The sequence below is a fragment of the Saccopteryx bilineata genome, chromosome 2 (genome assembly GCF_036850765.1).
Source record: "Saccopteryx bilineata isolate mSacBil1 chromosome 2, mSacBil1_pri_phased_curated, whole genome shotgun sequence".
In the NCBI taxonomy this organism is placed as follows: domain Eukaryota; kingdom Metazoa; phylum Chordata; class Mammalia; order Chiroptera; family Emballonuridae; genus Saccopteryx; species Saccopteryx bilineata.
Genome location: NC_089491.1, coordinates 327,228,097 through 327,240,766, shown reverse-complemented (window position 1 = coordinate 327,240,766; position 12,670 = coordinate 327,228,097). Strand labels below are relative to the sequence as shown.

Here is a 12,670-nt window from a genome sequence, read left to right as displayed (position 1 = left end):
AAGCATTTACATTAAAATACAACCTTAAATATAGCCCCATAATTTTTACTGGGAATCTTGTAAAATAGGATGAATATACATGCATGAATACTAAAACAAGAAGGACCATTCAACACTCAGATGGGAAAGCAGCATTACATACAATGTAATAAATATTCAGGAAATCAAATCCACAAATTGATCATTATTCTGATTTAGATTCCTTTTTCCAGTTAAGACTTTTATACTATTTTGTATAACTTACTATAATAACTTTACAAGTGAAACATTAATTAAGAACAGAATTCAACTAATCTAACTGCTGAAATAACACAACCCTCAGTATTTTGCAGCATATTTTAATCTATAAAACCATCATGTTGGCAGGAAATGCACATCCATACACCTAACTTCTCAATTAACTTTTTTTTTCAATGTGTAAAAAAAGTCAGTTGATAGTATGAAAAGAAACAGAAGCTAATATTATGTCTGAGATAATTTTATTGCCTTAGCTCTTGGGATTTGGCAATCAATGTCTTAAGTTTTAATATATATCATATAATTTAAATACTGTATTTACAAAATATAAAACTTTTTAAAGCAGATACTATACAAAATACTGTTTTTACACATTTTAACGGGTGCTTTTCCTTATAAAGTATGCGAGCCCTGTACCTCTAGTATTCCCACATGTTTTCTGGATCCTTTCCTCGCACAGTAAATCAGAGCTGGGTTTTACTAGTGGAAACTGGTCTACAATTAGAGTATGAAGCGAAGATCAAGATTGCTATATACCTTACTGAGATATTTTTCTAGAACGTCTTCTGATTAAAAGCCACTTAAAATTCAAATTATACATTTTCCTTTTTTTGCATTTTGACGCCTCCCTTTTGTCACTGAACATCTCTAGCAAACACATTTTGGGGAATATATCACTTGTAAAACTTCTTTTTTGAATTGCCTTTCTTTTGAAATGCATGAAAGGGTAAGCAAGCACCCACCACTTCGTAACTTTTCAATAGCTGTTTCCATGCACAAATATTTAGCATGATTCTTTTATTTAAAATACTGAGAGTAAATGAGATTCCTGTGGACTGCTCCTTGTAAGAGGTGTCTTTTTAAAATGACTAATATTCACCCACCACAACTGAGTTTTATAGTCAAGGATCTTATCTTGAGGACAAACCAGGTCTTTCCACATGAACGTTCTTTCCTGTTATTTCTTTTTTTTTTAATTTTTTTTTAATTTTATTTATTCATTTTAGAGAGGAGAGACAGAGAGAGAGAGAAGGGGGGAGGAGCCGAAAGCATCAACTCCCATATGTGCCTTGACCAGGCAAGCCCAGGGTTTCGAACCGGCGACCTCAGCATTTCCAGGTTGACGGGTTTATCCACTGCGCCACCACAGGTCAGGCTTTTCTGTTATTTCTTGCTTAGGAGACAATTATCTTCCTTGTTTGTCAATATATATGCCCCAAATCATCAAAATATGAACCCAAACTTTTTAGATTTCCCACCCCCTCAATCCACATGCTCAGTGTGTGATTGGACATTGACCAAGTACAGGGAATTCTGAGAGGGGCAAGGGTCTGGGGATTTTGAGGCAAGAGAGGACTTCACCAGCCTGCACAGTGGCACTCCGCTGTTGTCACTGAGCAGCGTGGCCAAAGCTGGATGGAGTGGTCACTTGCAAGTGTGGACATCAGTCATGCTTTCGCACCTCCTGCAGCGTACATAGCAGCACCAGATAAACTTGCACTCACACCTTTCCACATGTCTGACCACGTGGGTGTTGTAGCCTCTGCCGCAGCAGAGGAGGTTGCAGCCATCAGCACCCTCCGACGTGCGGTTGCATTCTCTGCCTTGCGTCCCTGGGATCCCTAATTTCTTGTCCTCTACACAGTAATTGGGAGACTTATTGACGTAGAGCAGATCCTCCTTGTGGATCGGAACTTTCCTCTGGTCTTTGTCTCTCCTGCGCATTTTTCTCTTTCCTTTGTCTGAAACTTGAATACTGTTTTCATATTTATCCTTCAACCAATGGCCAATCTTTTCGAAAGAAGACATGGTTTTCCAGCATGTTTTCACAGCACAGGAGCCGGAAACTCCGTGACAGCGGCAGTCCACTGACATCAACTTGGCGACAGCCTAAAACCAACAGCAACTGTGTCAAATGTCATCCGCGAAGTGCTCTACTCAGTAATATAAGCAAACTAACCTAGTAACTTAATACAACCAACTTAATAACTAATAACTTTCTGGGCTTGTTTCCTCCTGCATAAAATGATGGTTTTGAACATAAAAGATCTTTAGGATTGCTTAGGGTTAAAATGTTTGTCATTCTCTTGACCCTGTAGAGCCAACCTTTCCAAGTCAAATTTAAGGTAGCAGCCCAGGCAAATATTCTTATCAAAGATTATCTTCACTAACAAATGGAAGCTGCTTTTATTTCTGATCTTTTGTTTAATTTTGGGTGTGGAGGGATGTTCACCCATTTCTCCATGTTCCTAATACCATATCGCCTTGTTACGGAGCATATGGTTCATGGACTAGCAATGCTGCTCTCACTGGTGAGAAATGCAGACTATCAGAATCAGAATATGTGTTTTAATAATATCTTCAGGTGACCTGTATGCACATTAAAATTTGAGAAGCACTAATAGAGGTCATCCTCAACTCACATCATATATGGAAAAGTTTGTGGAACCTTACAAATAATCCATGCTCAAACCACTGAGATTGCAACTTAACTGGTGGAGGTGGGGTCCAGGCAATGGTGGTTCTACAAAGCTGCTCAGATGATTCTAATGGGCAACAAGGCATGAGATTGACTGCCTGAATTGAGACTTCTCAGGTCTGATCACTTTAAAGTCAATTACATCCCTGGTGATTGGGGGGCATGTCACCCCCTAGTCACAAACCACATGAGAAACCCTAACTGATCAACTTATGTTGGGAAAAAGAAGGAGACCAAGATGGTGATTTCCTGGAAAATCCTTCCGCTCTTCTGAAAGATTAATTCCAAACATGTGTCTTATTTTTAATGGATAGGGTAGCAGCATCCTACCATAGAAAGGGGATGCTAATATGTGATTTTTCATTTCTATGTGCTGAGTGTAGTTGATACAGACTGAGGAATTATGAAAGATGACATGTGTTTGTAAGAGCCCAGAGCCTGACACACACTGAGGGCTGAATGAATGAATGCCCCTTATCTCTGAAGAAGGTACATAAGACTGGTGATAACTGTCAAAGGGGCTAACAGTGTATAAACAATATAGAAATTTTAAAAGTTTCAGGGCTCTAAATCTCTTACATACCAGGCTAGTCAGCACAGCTTCCTTCAGTCTCCAGAGGATGGCAGAACAGATTAATAAATCGTCAGGGCTAGCTGCAGACTTGATGTCTGTCAACATGCTGGGGAAAGTGAAAAACTGATCTATCCATTCATTAACTTGGAAATTGGATGTGTAATCTCACCAAAGAAAGGAAAAACCTTACAGCTTAAATCCCACTTACAGTTCTTATCAAAACTAAAATACAACAGGGCTTTATGTGATACTTTGCTATTTATTTTATACCAAACATGACATGGATATGTTTGTGGGATGTTACATTTCCTAACACATTAACCAAAGTTTCTGAACTATCTAATGAGACAGAATGTTTCAAACAATTTTTAATATTTCCAACTTGAATGAGAGCATATGGTATTGATTTATGCAATATTGGATACTTCTTGCTGGTGTTTAAAATAATAAACAGAATAGCATTTAAACCCTGTTCTTTATAGACTACAATACACACACTTTTTGAATTCACAAAACTAAGAAACTAGTAGATATGTATATTTCTTATTAACTCAGGCAGAAAAGGTATCTTTCAATGATATGAAAGCAATTTATAAAGTATGGCACACAAGCTTATTTGGTTAAATTTATGGCATTTGATATTCACAAAACCTTCAATTAAAAATGTCTCCAGGTACATAAAAGTTCAAATTAATGCAATCTGCCTACATCTGTTCAGATTGTAAGTGCCTGAAGAATAATGAAAAAAAAGGGGGGGGGGGTTAAATCAATGCTAGGTTATAAGAAAACAAATTCCCCAAAGAAAGCCAAATACCTAAGGTTGTATATTTGTGTGTTTAAAACTGATCAACGTTCCTTTTAGTCATCACCTATTGATTTAAAACTGACCTTGGCTTGGGCCCATGACAAAAGAGCTGACTTTTTCTTTTATTGACCGCTTCAAATGTCATGTATGGTGCTGCCAATTTGCAAAGCATAGTGGACAGAGTAGATACTCACCAAATACCTACTGAATAAATTAGTTCGGCTCACTTAAACAGTTTTAACTCATCCCCTATGAGTAATATGAATTGGGAAGAAGGAATAAAAGCCACACCTTCTTCTTAAAACAAGAGTCCCTGCTGGGAAGTCGATGTTATTGGAAGACCCTGATCCAATTTGTCAGCCCACAAGAGTGGGAGTTCATAAGAATGACACACTACTTTACATGTTTAAAGATAGACTGATTTTCAAATTTAATGATATAACCTGCTGAATCTGTATCAAAATTTTTTTGGGGGGGACATTTTCCTGTCATTGAAAACTAACCTTGTTAAATATCTGGAGTTAACGATAACATTTCAGAGGTAATATTTTAAAGAACTTGTATTTGACTACCTTTTAATTCTTTTGCCTTTTTGTCTTTAACAATAAGTATATAATAAAAGAAATCATGTTTTTATTTTACATACACATTTCTTAGGATAGACAAACTTCAAGGAGAAGAACCCCAATAACATGACATATAATTTAAATAATTATATCTCCATAATACTCCAAGGAAGAAAGTTGGACAAATAGGGATTAAAATAAAGCAATGTAATCACCATGACAAGAATTTGATGAAATGTAAAGTTCAAGGGCAGATGCACGCATGCACACCAACATTCTCTCTTGCACGCGTGCATAATTTCTCTATATGTAGAGCTTAGTGTTTCTCAGAGCACATTTTAATATATTATTTTACTATTTGATAAGAAGAACTGTAAGTAGTTAAAAATATGCTTATTATTCCAATTTTACAGAAAAATAACCAATGTGGCTACAATACTTGTCATACATAAAGACAGCTGGTGATACATGATATAAAATCATTATATCAAGCTGAATAATTTTAGAAGAGAGAAAAAGAAAGTGGAAAAGTATATTTAATAAAATTGCATGAACGCTTAAAAAATACATTCTGGAGATTTTCAATAAGGATTCTTAATTAATGTTAAATAGCTATTCTGAGCTGAGCTGATAGCACAGACATTTTGGGGGGAACAGGAAAAGTAAGAGAATGGTAACTGAATGAGTTGTGTGTGGTTATGAGAAAATTCCTTTCTCTACTCTAGTTGAGTTGTTAAGGTTTATAACGATATTAACAGAGGAATGTTTTGTTAACTATTGCAAACAGATGTGCGCATTTTGGTGGAATATTTTTAAACTATGGGAGGGCAATCGAGAGGGGAATGTTGAATCTTCCGGGCTCCTCTGTGTTAAGTTTTGGTTTGATACATTTCTAATGAAATGAAATACAAACGACGCATCGTTAATACTTACAGGTAAAAATAGAACCTGTTTGAGAAGGGTCTAAACGCATGATTGGCCCCACAATTCTGACTCAGGTAACACCCCAGGCAGTGACTGTTTTCCAGTAAACTGCTCCATCCAAACTTTACAGAAATGATCAAAATACTGTGCGAAACATTTTGTGATGAGCATTTCCTTTTGTCAACTATCAGATGATTTGTTTAAGTTTTTATAAAAACTGTGATGTAAGATTGAATGGGTATATATAGAATTCCTATTCCACTGACACATTTTGTGCCTTTTAGTCCCAAAATATATTTGAATCTGCTGAAAAGCAAAGCACTTATGTGTTGTTCAAGTACTTATAAATATTCTTGAAGCAGGTCAATGAAAATTTGGGATTGGGCCCTTCCCACTTTTTTGAGTTAGTCATCATAAAACAAATTATGGGGTAGGGAAACTTTAAAGTTTATGAGGTAGACATGGGAAGAATGGAAATATTTTAAGCACACCAAAAGAAATACCCATAAATATTCCAAGTCACATTATTCCCAGAAGTTCTGCCCCTGGAAGACATCACATCATTCTGTTAGCCAATCACCATTCAGCAACATTATTCTTGGAGTCATAACTTTAGGAATGGTGTCAGAAACCAAGTGGGAATTTAAGGTCAGTGGTTAGAAAATCATCTATCCTGCTCACAGCACTACTAAGCGCCAGTACCCACATTTCTCTGAACGCTTTTCGACATTTGAAGTTTGGGATTTTGAGACTAAAAATCAACTCAATTGAATGCAGACCTTAAACTTGACTCAGAATATGCCTATTAAATTAAAATCCTATTTGCCAATATTGAAAATGGAGTTGATCATTCCTCTATTATTTAGATAATAACCTGGAAACCTGGTTAGTTTGTTTTTTCTGTGGTGGTGGTTTTTATTTTTTTGGCCACCAAAAGAAAGAAAAATACAAAACTGGTTTGAATTGTAATACTTCATGAGAAAAGACCAATAAAAACACCAATGTGGTAACCTCAAAATATCCAGGTAATACTTTTTTAGTATTTTAAATTTCCATCTAGACTAATGTGAAAAAAATTTAGTAAAGAAAGTTGAAATTTGCACAAAATGTGAATAAAATTAAATAAAATTAATTATTTTTGCATAATTAGAAGAATAGCAAAAACCTAGGAATGTGAGATTTTTTCTTTTGCCAACAAACAATGGATTAAAATTGATGCTGAGCAGTTATGTTTTAAAATAAAATTAGAATATTAAAAATAGTTTAAGATCCAAGTTAATAGTTACAAAGGCAAATATTGCAACTTAATTTTAAAATCATGCGAGATAAAATAAAACTAAATAGTTGCCTAATATTACTAATAAAATAAATTTTAGAAGCCTTTAGGACATTTCATAAGTTCAGTAATGACTTCACTCAAGAGAATCATAATATGAGTTTCTGAGTTTTGTTTCTTGGTTAAAATTGTTTAAATCTCTAACAAATTATTTAAAAGAATTAAAACTCCTTTATTTGATAGTATTTAAGTTGAAACAAAAACTAAATGATTTATCTTTTTGAGATATCTATGCATAACTATAGTGTTATACAAGAGTTAAAAATTGTTAACAAAAATATAAAGAGTTTATATTGCTATTTACTATTTTTTGCAGTTCTAAATGAATATTCAAATTGAATTAAAATTTTAAACTGAAATTTGATGTGTTATGGTGATATATTTATTGAGCTTTCTGGTTTTGTAGTTTAAACCAAAGTGGTTAAGTAAAGAAAACTAGCTGAAACTTACTATTCTGATTGGGTTCCATTTATTCACTTTCCAAAAATGTAAAACAAATGCAACATATATACTTTAAATATTCCTGAGAAATACTGAAACTTGTTTTCATTTATTTCAGGTCAGTTTGACAGATTACAGTGACTACCTTCGGACCTTTACAGATTACTGGGTTTTTACAAAAATATAGGATACGTGTTGATAGTCTGTCCTGAGAAGATTATTATAAGACAGAAAATATACATTTATAAAAAAAAAGCTTTGGCTGTTTTAGGAAAGTCACTATAAATTACCAAGTAATTCAACTATCGTGTAGAACTTAAACTTTACTGTGTCAACATTCATCAAGGTAAATATATAAATTTTAATTAAGCTACAAGTTTATTTCATATTAAGAAAACTCAGTACAAAAAAGCCAGAATTCATAAGAGAAGTGAATTACAGGTGGTATTTCAGGTTTTCTTCCTGCAGAATCTTTAATATATCTATATTAGAAATATCGACACATTTGATAACATCTATGATTCTTACATTGGTTTGTATTTACCAATTTTACAATGAATCTACGTCGCTTTGCAATAAAATAACCATTTCACTTAAACTTTGTTTTACAAAAATAGTAGTAAAATACTGAGTATTCCAAATGTATTAAAGAATGTTTCCTAGAGAAATTAAAGGCAAAACTGACAACATGTCTAGGAGCCATTGCCCATTAAAAAAATAGCTTAAAAAAATGAAGTTCAAATTTACGGAAATGAAATTTGAGCCAGTCCCATGGGAAATGCAGATACTATCATTCTTATCCAGGCTCTGTCACTAACCAGGTATAGGTGTGGAACCGAATAACCCAATAGGCATTTGTACACCTATTATTTTATAATTAACATTTCAGGTATATGAAGTATACAACCACAAACACATTTTATAACAAGAATAAACTCACAATCGATGGAGAACTTAACCTAAATCAATGTGGTCAGTATAGGCTTATGAAAGAAAAAAAATATAAACTTGGAGTTTTACATATATCACAAACACACATATATAATAAATATAGACATATATATTTCTTAGACTGTGTGTGTGTGTTTTTAAAACCATTTGGGCAGATTCATGCACAAGTGTCATCCTCATGTTGTTTACCTAAAAGTACTGGATTTCATTCCATTTTCTAATACATACCTGCCTTCCAGCTTCATTGTTATGAAGGTTCACTGCCGACAGCACTGTGCTTTCTTCTCCCGTGGTGTTTCTGATGGGGAAATCTAGGAAGTTCCTGCTGAACCACATGCCGTACTGGACATCATCGGAACAGCCCCCCCAGTGCCAGCCTTCACTCGCTGAGCCACCACTCTGCAAGGTGGTGTCACAGGAACACTCGGTCATGTTGCCTGCGCTGCATGACCTGGTCACAGAATGCACCAGGCCCGCAGCCATGACGGCATAAATAAACGCTGTTTCCTTCGTGCCTAGAATCAAACATAAATCGCTAAATGAAAGAACCGTCATGCTCTCTGTTTATGCTCGCAATAGAGCCTCCTACTTATTCTCTTGTCCAGGAGCAATTTTTCAATAGCTTAAAACGGATGCTTTAATGAGTACCTATTTAGAAAATAAAAAGATGTCTTATTGTTCTAGTCTTTTTTAAAAAGCAGCAGTAACTTTAAGCATCCCTCTTGAGGAGTTTATTGAATATCATTCTCATACCTAAAAATATCTAAAATATGACGTGTGTGTCAGTACCTAGCTCAAGGCTTAATAAACAATAAAATCTCAGTAAGTACCCATCGAATTTAAAATCTTTTGCGTGGGTACCATAAATGTTATACAATGCCCCGAAAGAGCCCAGATCAAGTAAATTTTAAAATGTGTTCTTACAAAACATGAGCTGAAAAATCTGGTGTGTTTTTTGTTGGGTGTCAGAAAGCAAAACAAAGTTAAACTGAGACCAAAGCAATTCTAGACAAATGGTACAATTTAGTTTCACATTTAATACTTTTTTAAAAATGATATTGTGTAAAGCAATTCTGATATTAACATGAAACGGTTATATATTTTATATAGTACTAGGTAATCTTCTTACAGTCTTAAAGATAATTCAAATGAAAGATAATTGAAATATCACCAGCAAAAAAAAAAAAAAAAAAAGAATTGTTACAGGAAATTATTGAATACATATTTAGCACACCTGTAACAGTGAGCTAAAATATTTGAAAATCAAAGGCTCATTAAAGCATAAATTAAATGGACTAGAAGAGATGCTGCAAAGGGCTCTTTTTTCTTTTGAAGATGTTTAGATTGGAGCAGATACAATTTCAAGCCCGTTGTTCAATAAACCTTTTTTCAACAGCTGATGCCTCTGCCTTTCAGCAACTGTGAAGAACACTTTTTTCCCCCCTTTTCCCCTCTAGGGGGTCAGGGCTCCTTCGGAAGGGCGTGCCGGCCACAACGCTGCAGGCCCAGGAGATGCTTTGGCGGCTGCGTGTGTAGGGACCGGGTGGGGAAGGGTCAAAGGGGGAAGGAGAGCGGAAATGAATGTGAAACAGAACGAATCTTTCAGCGCCCAGTTCCTACAATTCTTTGACTCTGCTGATAGTCCTGGCACAACCCGGGTTCCCAGTTCCTTCACCCTTCCCGAGTAACCACGCACGTGGAAGTGGAACTCTGTTCTTACGGCGGCTCCCCGCCCCTCGGGCGAGCGCAGAGGAGGGGGAGAGAGAAGCAGAAGAACTGAGGGTGAGCCACAGTGGTCATGCTCGGCTTAGCCGCCCAATGGGTGGTCCGGGGCAATCCTTTTTAAAAATCACCGTTATTCCGTCTACCCGGTGCTCCGAGGAGCCAACCAACGTGGGGCTTCGCCGCAATTAGCCACTTGTCCAGGGTTCGGTGCGCAGCGGAGCTGCTTAAATCAAAGCAGATGCGGCGGCAGCATTCCCTGCTACAGACATCATGTTTCTCCAGCTGGTCACCTACGCAGGGGGGCGCTACGGGTCCGAGGGGTCGGGGGGTGGAGTGTCAGAGTTTTTCCCCAACACCAGCCGAGCACAGGGAGACGGAGGAAGAACCACAGCTCCAAGCGCCCGGCTCCAGACCTGGGGAGTCACCCCCTCCAGGGTCGCACCTGCACCCGGGGTCTAGCTTCCGTCGCCCCCAATTCCCGTCCACGATAGGGCCTCTTTTATGATTTACTGTGAGACGGAACCACGCAAACACCATTTATTTTGTTTATAGGAATTGGAGGAGTGTCGCCCTCCGTCCCGCGCCAGCCCCGAGGGTCCCAGGACTCACCGCTGCTCAGCTCGTAGCCAAAGAGGGGGCTGGCGCTCGGCGAGGCGACGGCAGCGACCTGGCAGTTCCATCTCTCGTGCCGGAACTGGCTTCTGCACTCCTGAATGCCCAGCCGCGCGCCCTCGCGGATGCTGGGCAGCAGGTAGGGTTTCCTCTTGCACAGCTCCTTCTGGCGGCTGTTCAGCGGCAAGTTGGCGCAGCCCAGTTTCTCGGGAACCCCAAAGGAGGCGATGCCCAACCACCTGTAAGGCACGGCCGCCCCAACGTACGTCGCTCGCCTGCTCTACTCTCGAATTCCAGATGTTTCCCCAAAATTAGGTCAGCCGCCCTAGGGTCCCCGCCCCTACTCCCCCGCCTTAGCTGAAAGTTCCCTGAGCCTGGGGACCCCGTTTTCCACACACTCCGAGCATCCCCGCTGCCCCCATACTCACATCCAGTTTCCTTGCGCTCCGCAGGGGAACAGCACCAGCAGGGCTGCCCACAGCGCGCACAGGCGGGACAGTCCCAGGAGCGCCGCTCTGTTCATGGCCCCCGCATGGATTCCCCCAGCCCCAGACGCTCCTCTTCTGCCCTCCCCGCCCAGGGGCCTGCCAGGCCAGAGGTCAGATCCCCAGCACCAAGTTGTCCCTCGCCCCCTTCCTCCCTGCAAACAACATAAAAAGAAGGCCAGCAAGTGGCAGAGGCTCTCGGCAGCCTCCCCTCGCTAGCAGGGAGCAGTGCGAAGAGGTGGAAAAAATAGCTTGAGGCGCTCCTCCGCGCTCAGCTGGGGACGTGCTGGAGATGCGGGAGCGCCCCTCGCATTCCAAGGTGAGAAACTTCTGTTGATGTAGTTCTGTCTCCATCGCCCCCGGCCTCTCCTCCCACCTCCTTCTCCCCCCCCCCCCCCCCCCGGCCGCGCTGGGAGCCTGATTGGCTCAGCCGCCGCTCCGCACTCATCATCCCCAGACTTCAGGCTCCCATTGGCTGAGAACGGGCTCCGCAGGGGGCGCTCGGGTTCGCAGCTCCCGGAGGGCGCATCCAGACCCCCGTGTGCTCATGACCTTTCCTCCAGTCACAGTCCCCAGAGCGGGTCTCTGCGGGACAGTAATGAACACAACCCGAAGAGTGGTAAGGGCACTTCCCTCTTAGCAACCCCGGGTGGAGGCGTGGGTGGAACGGGAGATGTGTGAGTTCCACCCACCCCACTTGCATTTGGATTAATTACCCTCTGGGTGGAGTGGCTGGAAAATCTCACTGTCCCCGTTTCTTTCCTCTCCATCACCTCACAGTAGAGTTAATTTTTTTGAGTCAGAGTTGGTACCAAACAAGTTGACTTTTCAACACCCTGCTGGAGGTCGCAATGTGTCAGGAAGCCTTAGGGACGGCTGAAATTCTCAGACTGGAGCGCGTCGTCATCGGTACCAGCGATCGTTTTGAGCGAAAGGGAAGGTTTCAGCCCAGCATCTCACCTACCATATTGAAATCGTGGCGTGATTTCCTTTTCCCGGTTTCTCTTTACAATCTGCACCCCTGAAAGTACAGGCAGAAGATGGAGCGCAGAGGAAGAATGTAAATGAGAGCTGTCTAGAGAATTCCAGAATGGAGTGGGGGGGGGGGGTATGTCCTTATTCTTCTCTCCAGTCCATATTGTGGCTCTCATGGAGACTTGGTCAGGGCTACAACTGATGGCAGAATTTTAGAATATACTTATTAAACACCTACCGAGTGGCCAGCACTGTGGGAAATTATGAGGCCAAGATCCCTCCCCTCAGTACACAAGCCAGCCATGGAGAAGAGTCTAAAACAAAATAATTTGAGATTTTCACTAAAGGAGAGTATGGAATCCAACCAGGTATACGTTGAAGAGTTGGGAAGCAGACCATTTTGATGCCTGGCAGTCAGGAAAGCTAGTTAGCCAGTGTCCTGCAGTCTCGCGGAGAACTGTGAGTGGCACATGCTTAGCTGTGGTGTCAGAAAGCCCTGCCTGCCTAGACAGTGACAGGAAGTGTTTCTGAGAGGCATCACTTGCACCTCAGAGAACTTA

General features: G+C 40.0%; 1 protein-coding gene across 1 annotated transcript; it reads right to left on the bottom strand.

The window, feature by feature from the left end:
* Window positions 1-267: 267 nt before the first annotated feature.
* On the bottom strand, window positions 268-11,447 carry WNT16 (Wnt family member 16). The gene is made up of 4 exons (XM_066255247.1): window positions 11,079-11,447; window positions 10,648-10,889; window positions 8,542-8,828; window positions 268-2,127 (listed from the first exon to the last, which is right to left on the bottom strand). The coding sequence occupies exons 1-4, from the start codon at window positions 11,171-11,173 to the stop codon at window positions 1,663-1,665; spliced, it is 1,089 nt and encodes a 362-aa protein (XP_066111344.1). The 5' UTR covers window positions 11,174-11,447; the 3' UTR covers window positions 268-1,662.
* Window positions 11,448-12,670: the final 1,223 nt, after the last annotated feature.

Coding starts and splice junctions, on each gene's coding strand:
- WNT16 (XM_066255247.1), bottom strand. CDS start 11,173: ATGAACAGAGCGGCGCTCCTGGGACTGTCCCGCCTGTGCGCGCTGTGG. Junction 8,829..10,647: donor TGGCTACGAGCTGAGCAGCG/GTGAGTCCTGGG, acceptor GTTTGATTCTAG/GCACGAAGGAAACAGCGTTT. Junction 2,128..8,541: donor ACAATGAAGCTGGAAGGCAG/GTATGTATTAGA, acceptor TGTTGGTTTTAG/GCTGTCGCCAAGTTGATGTC.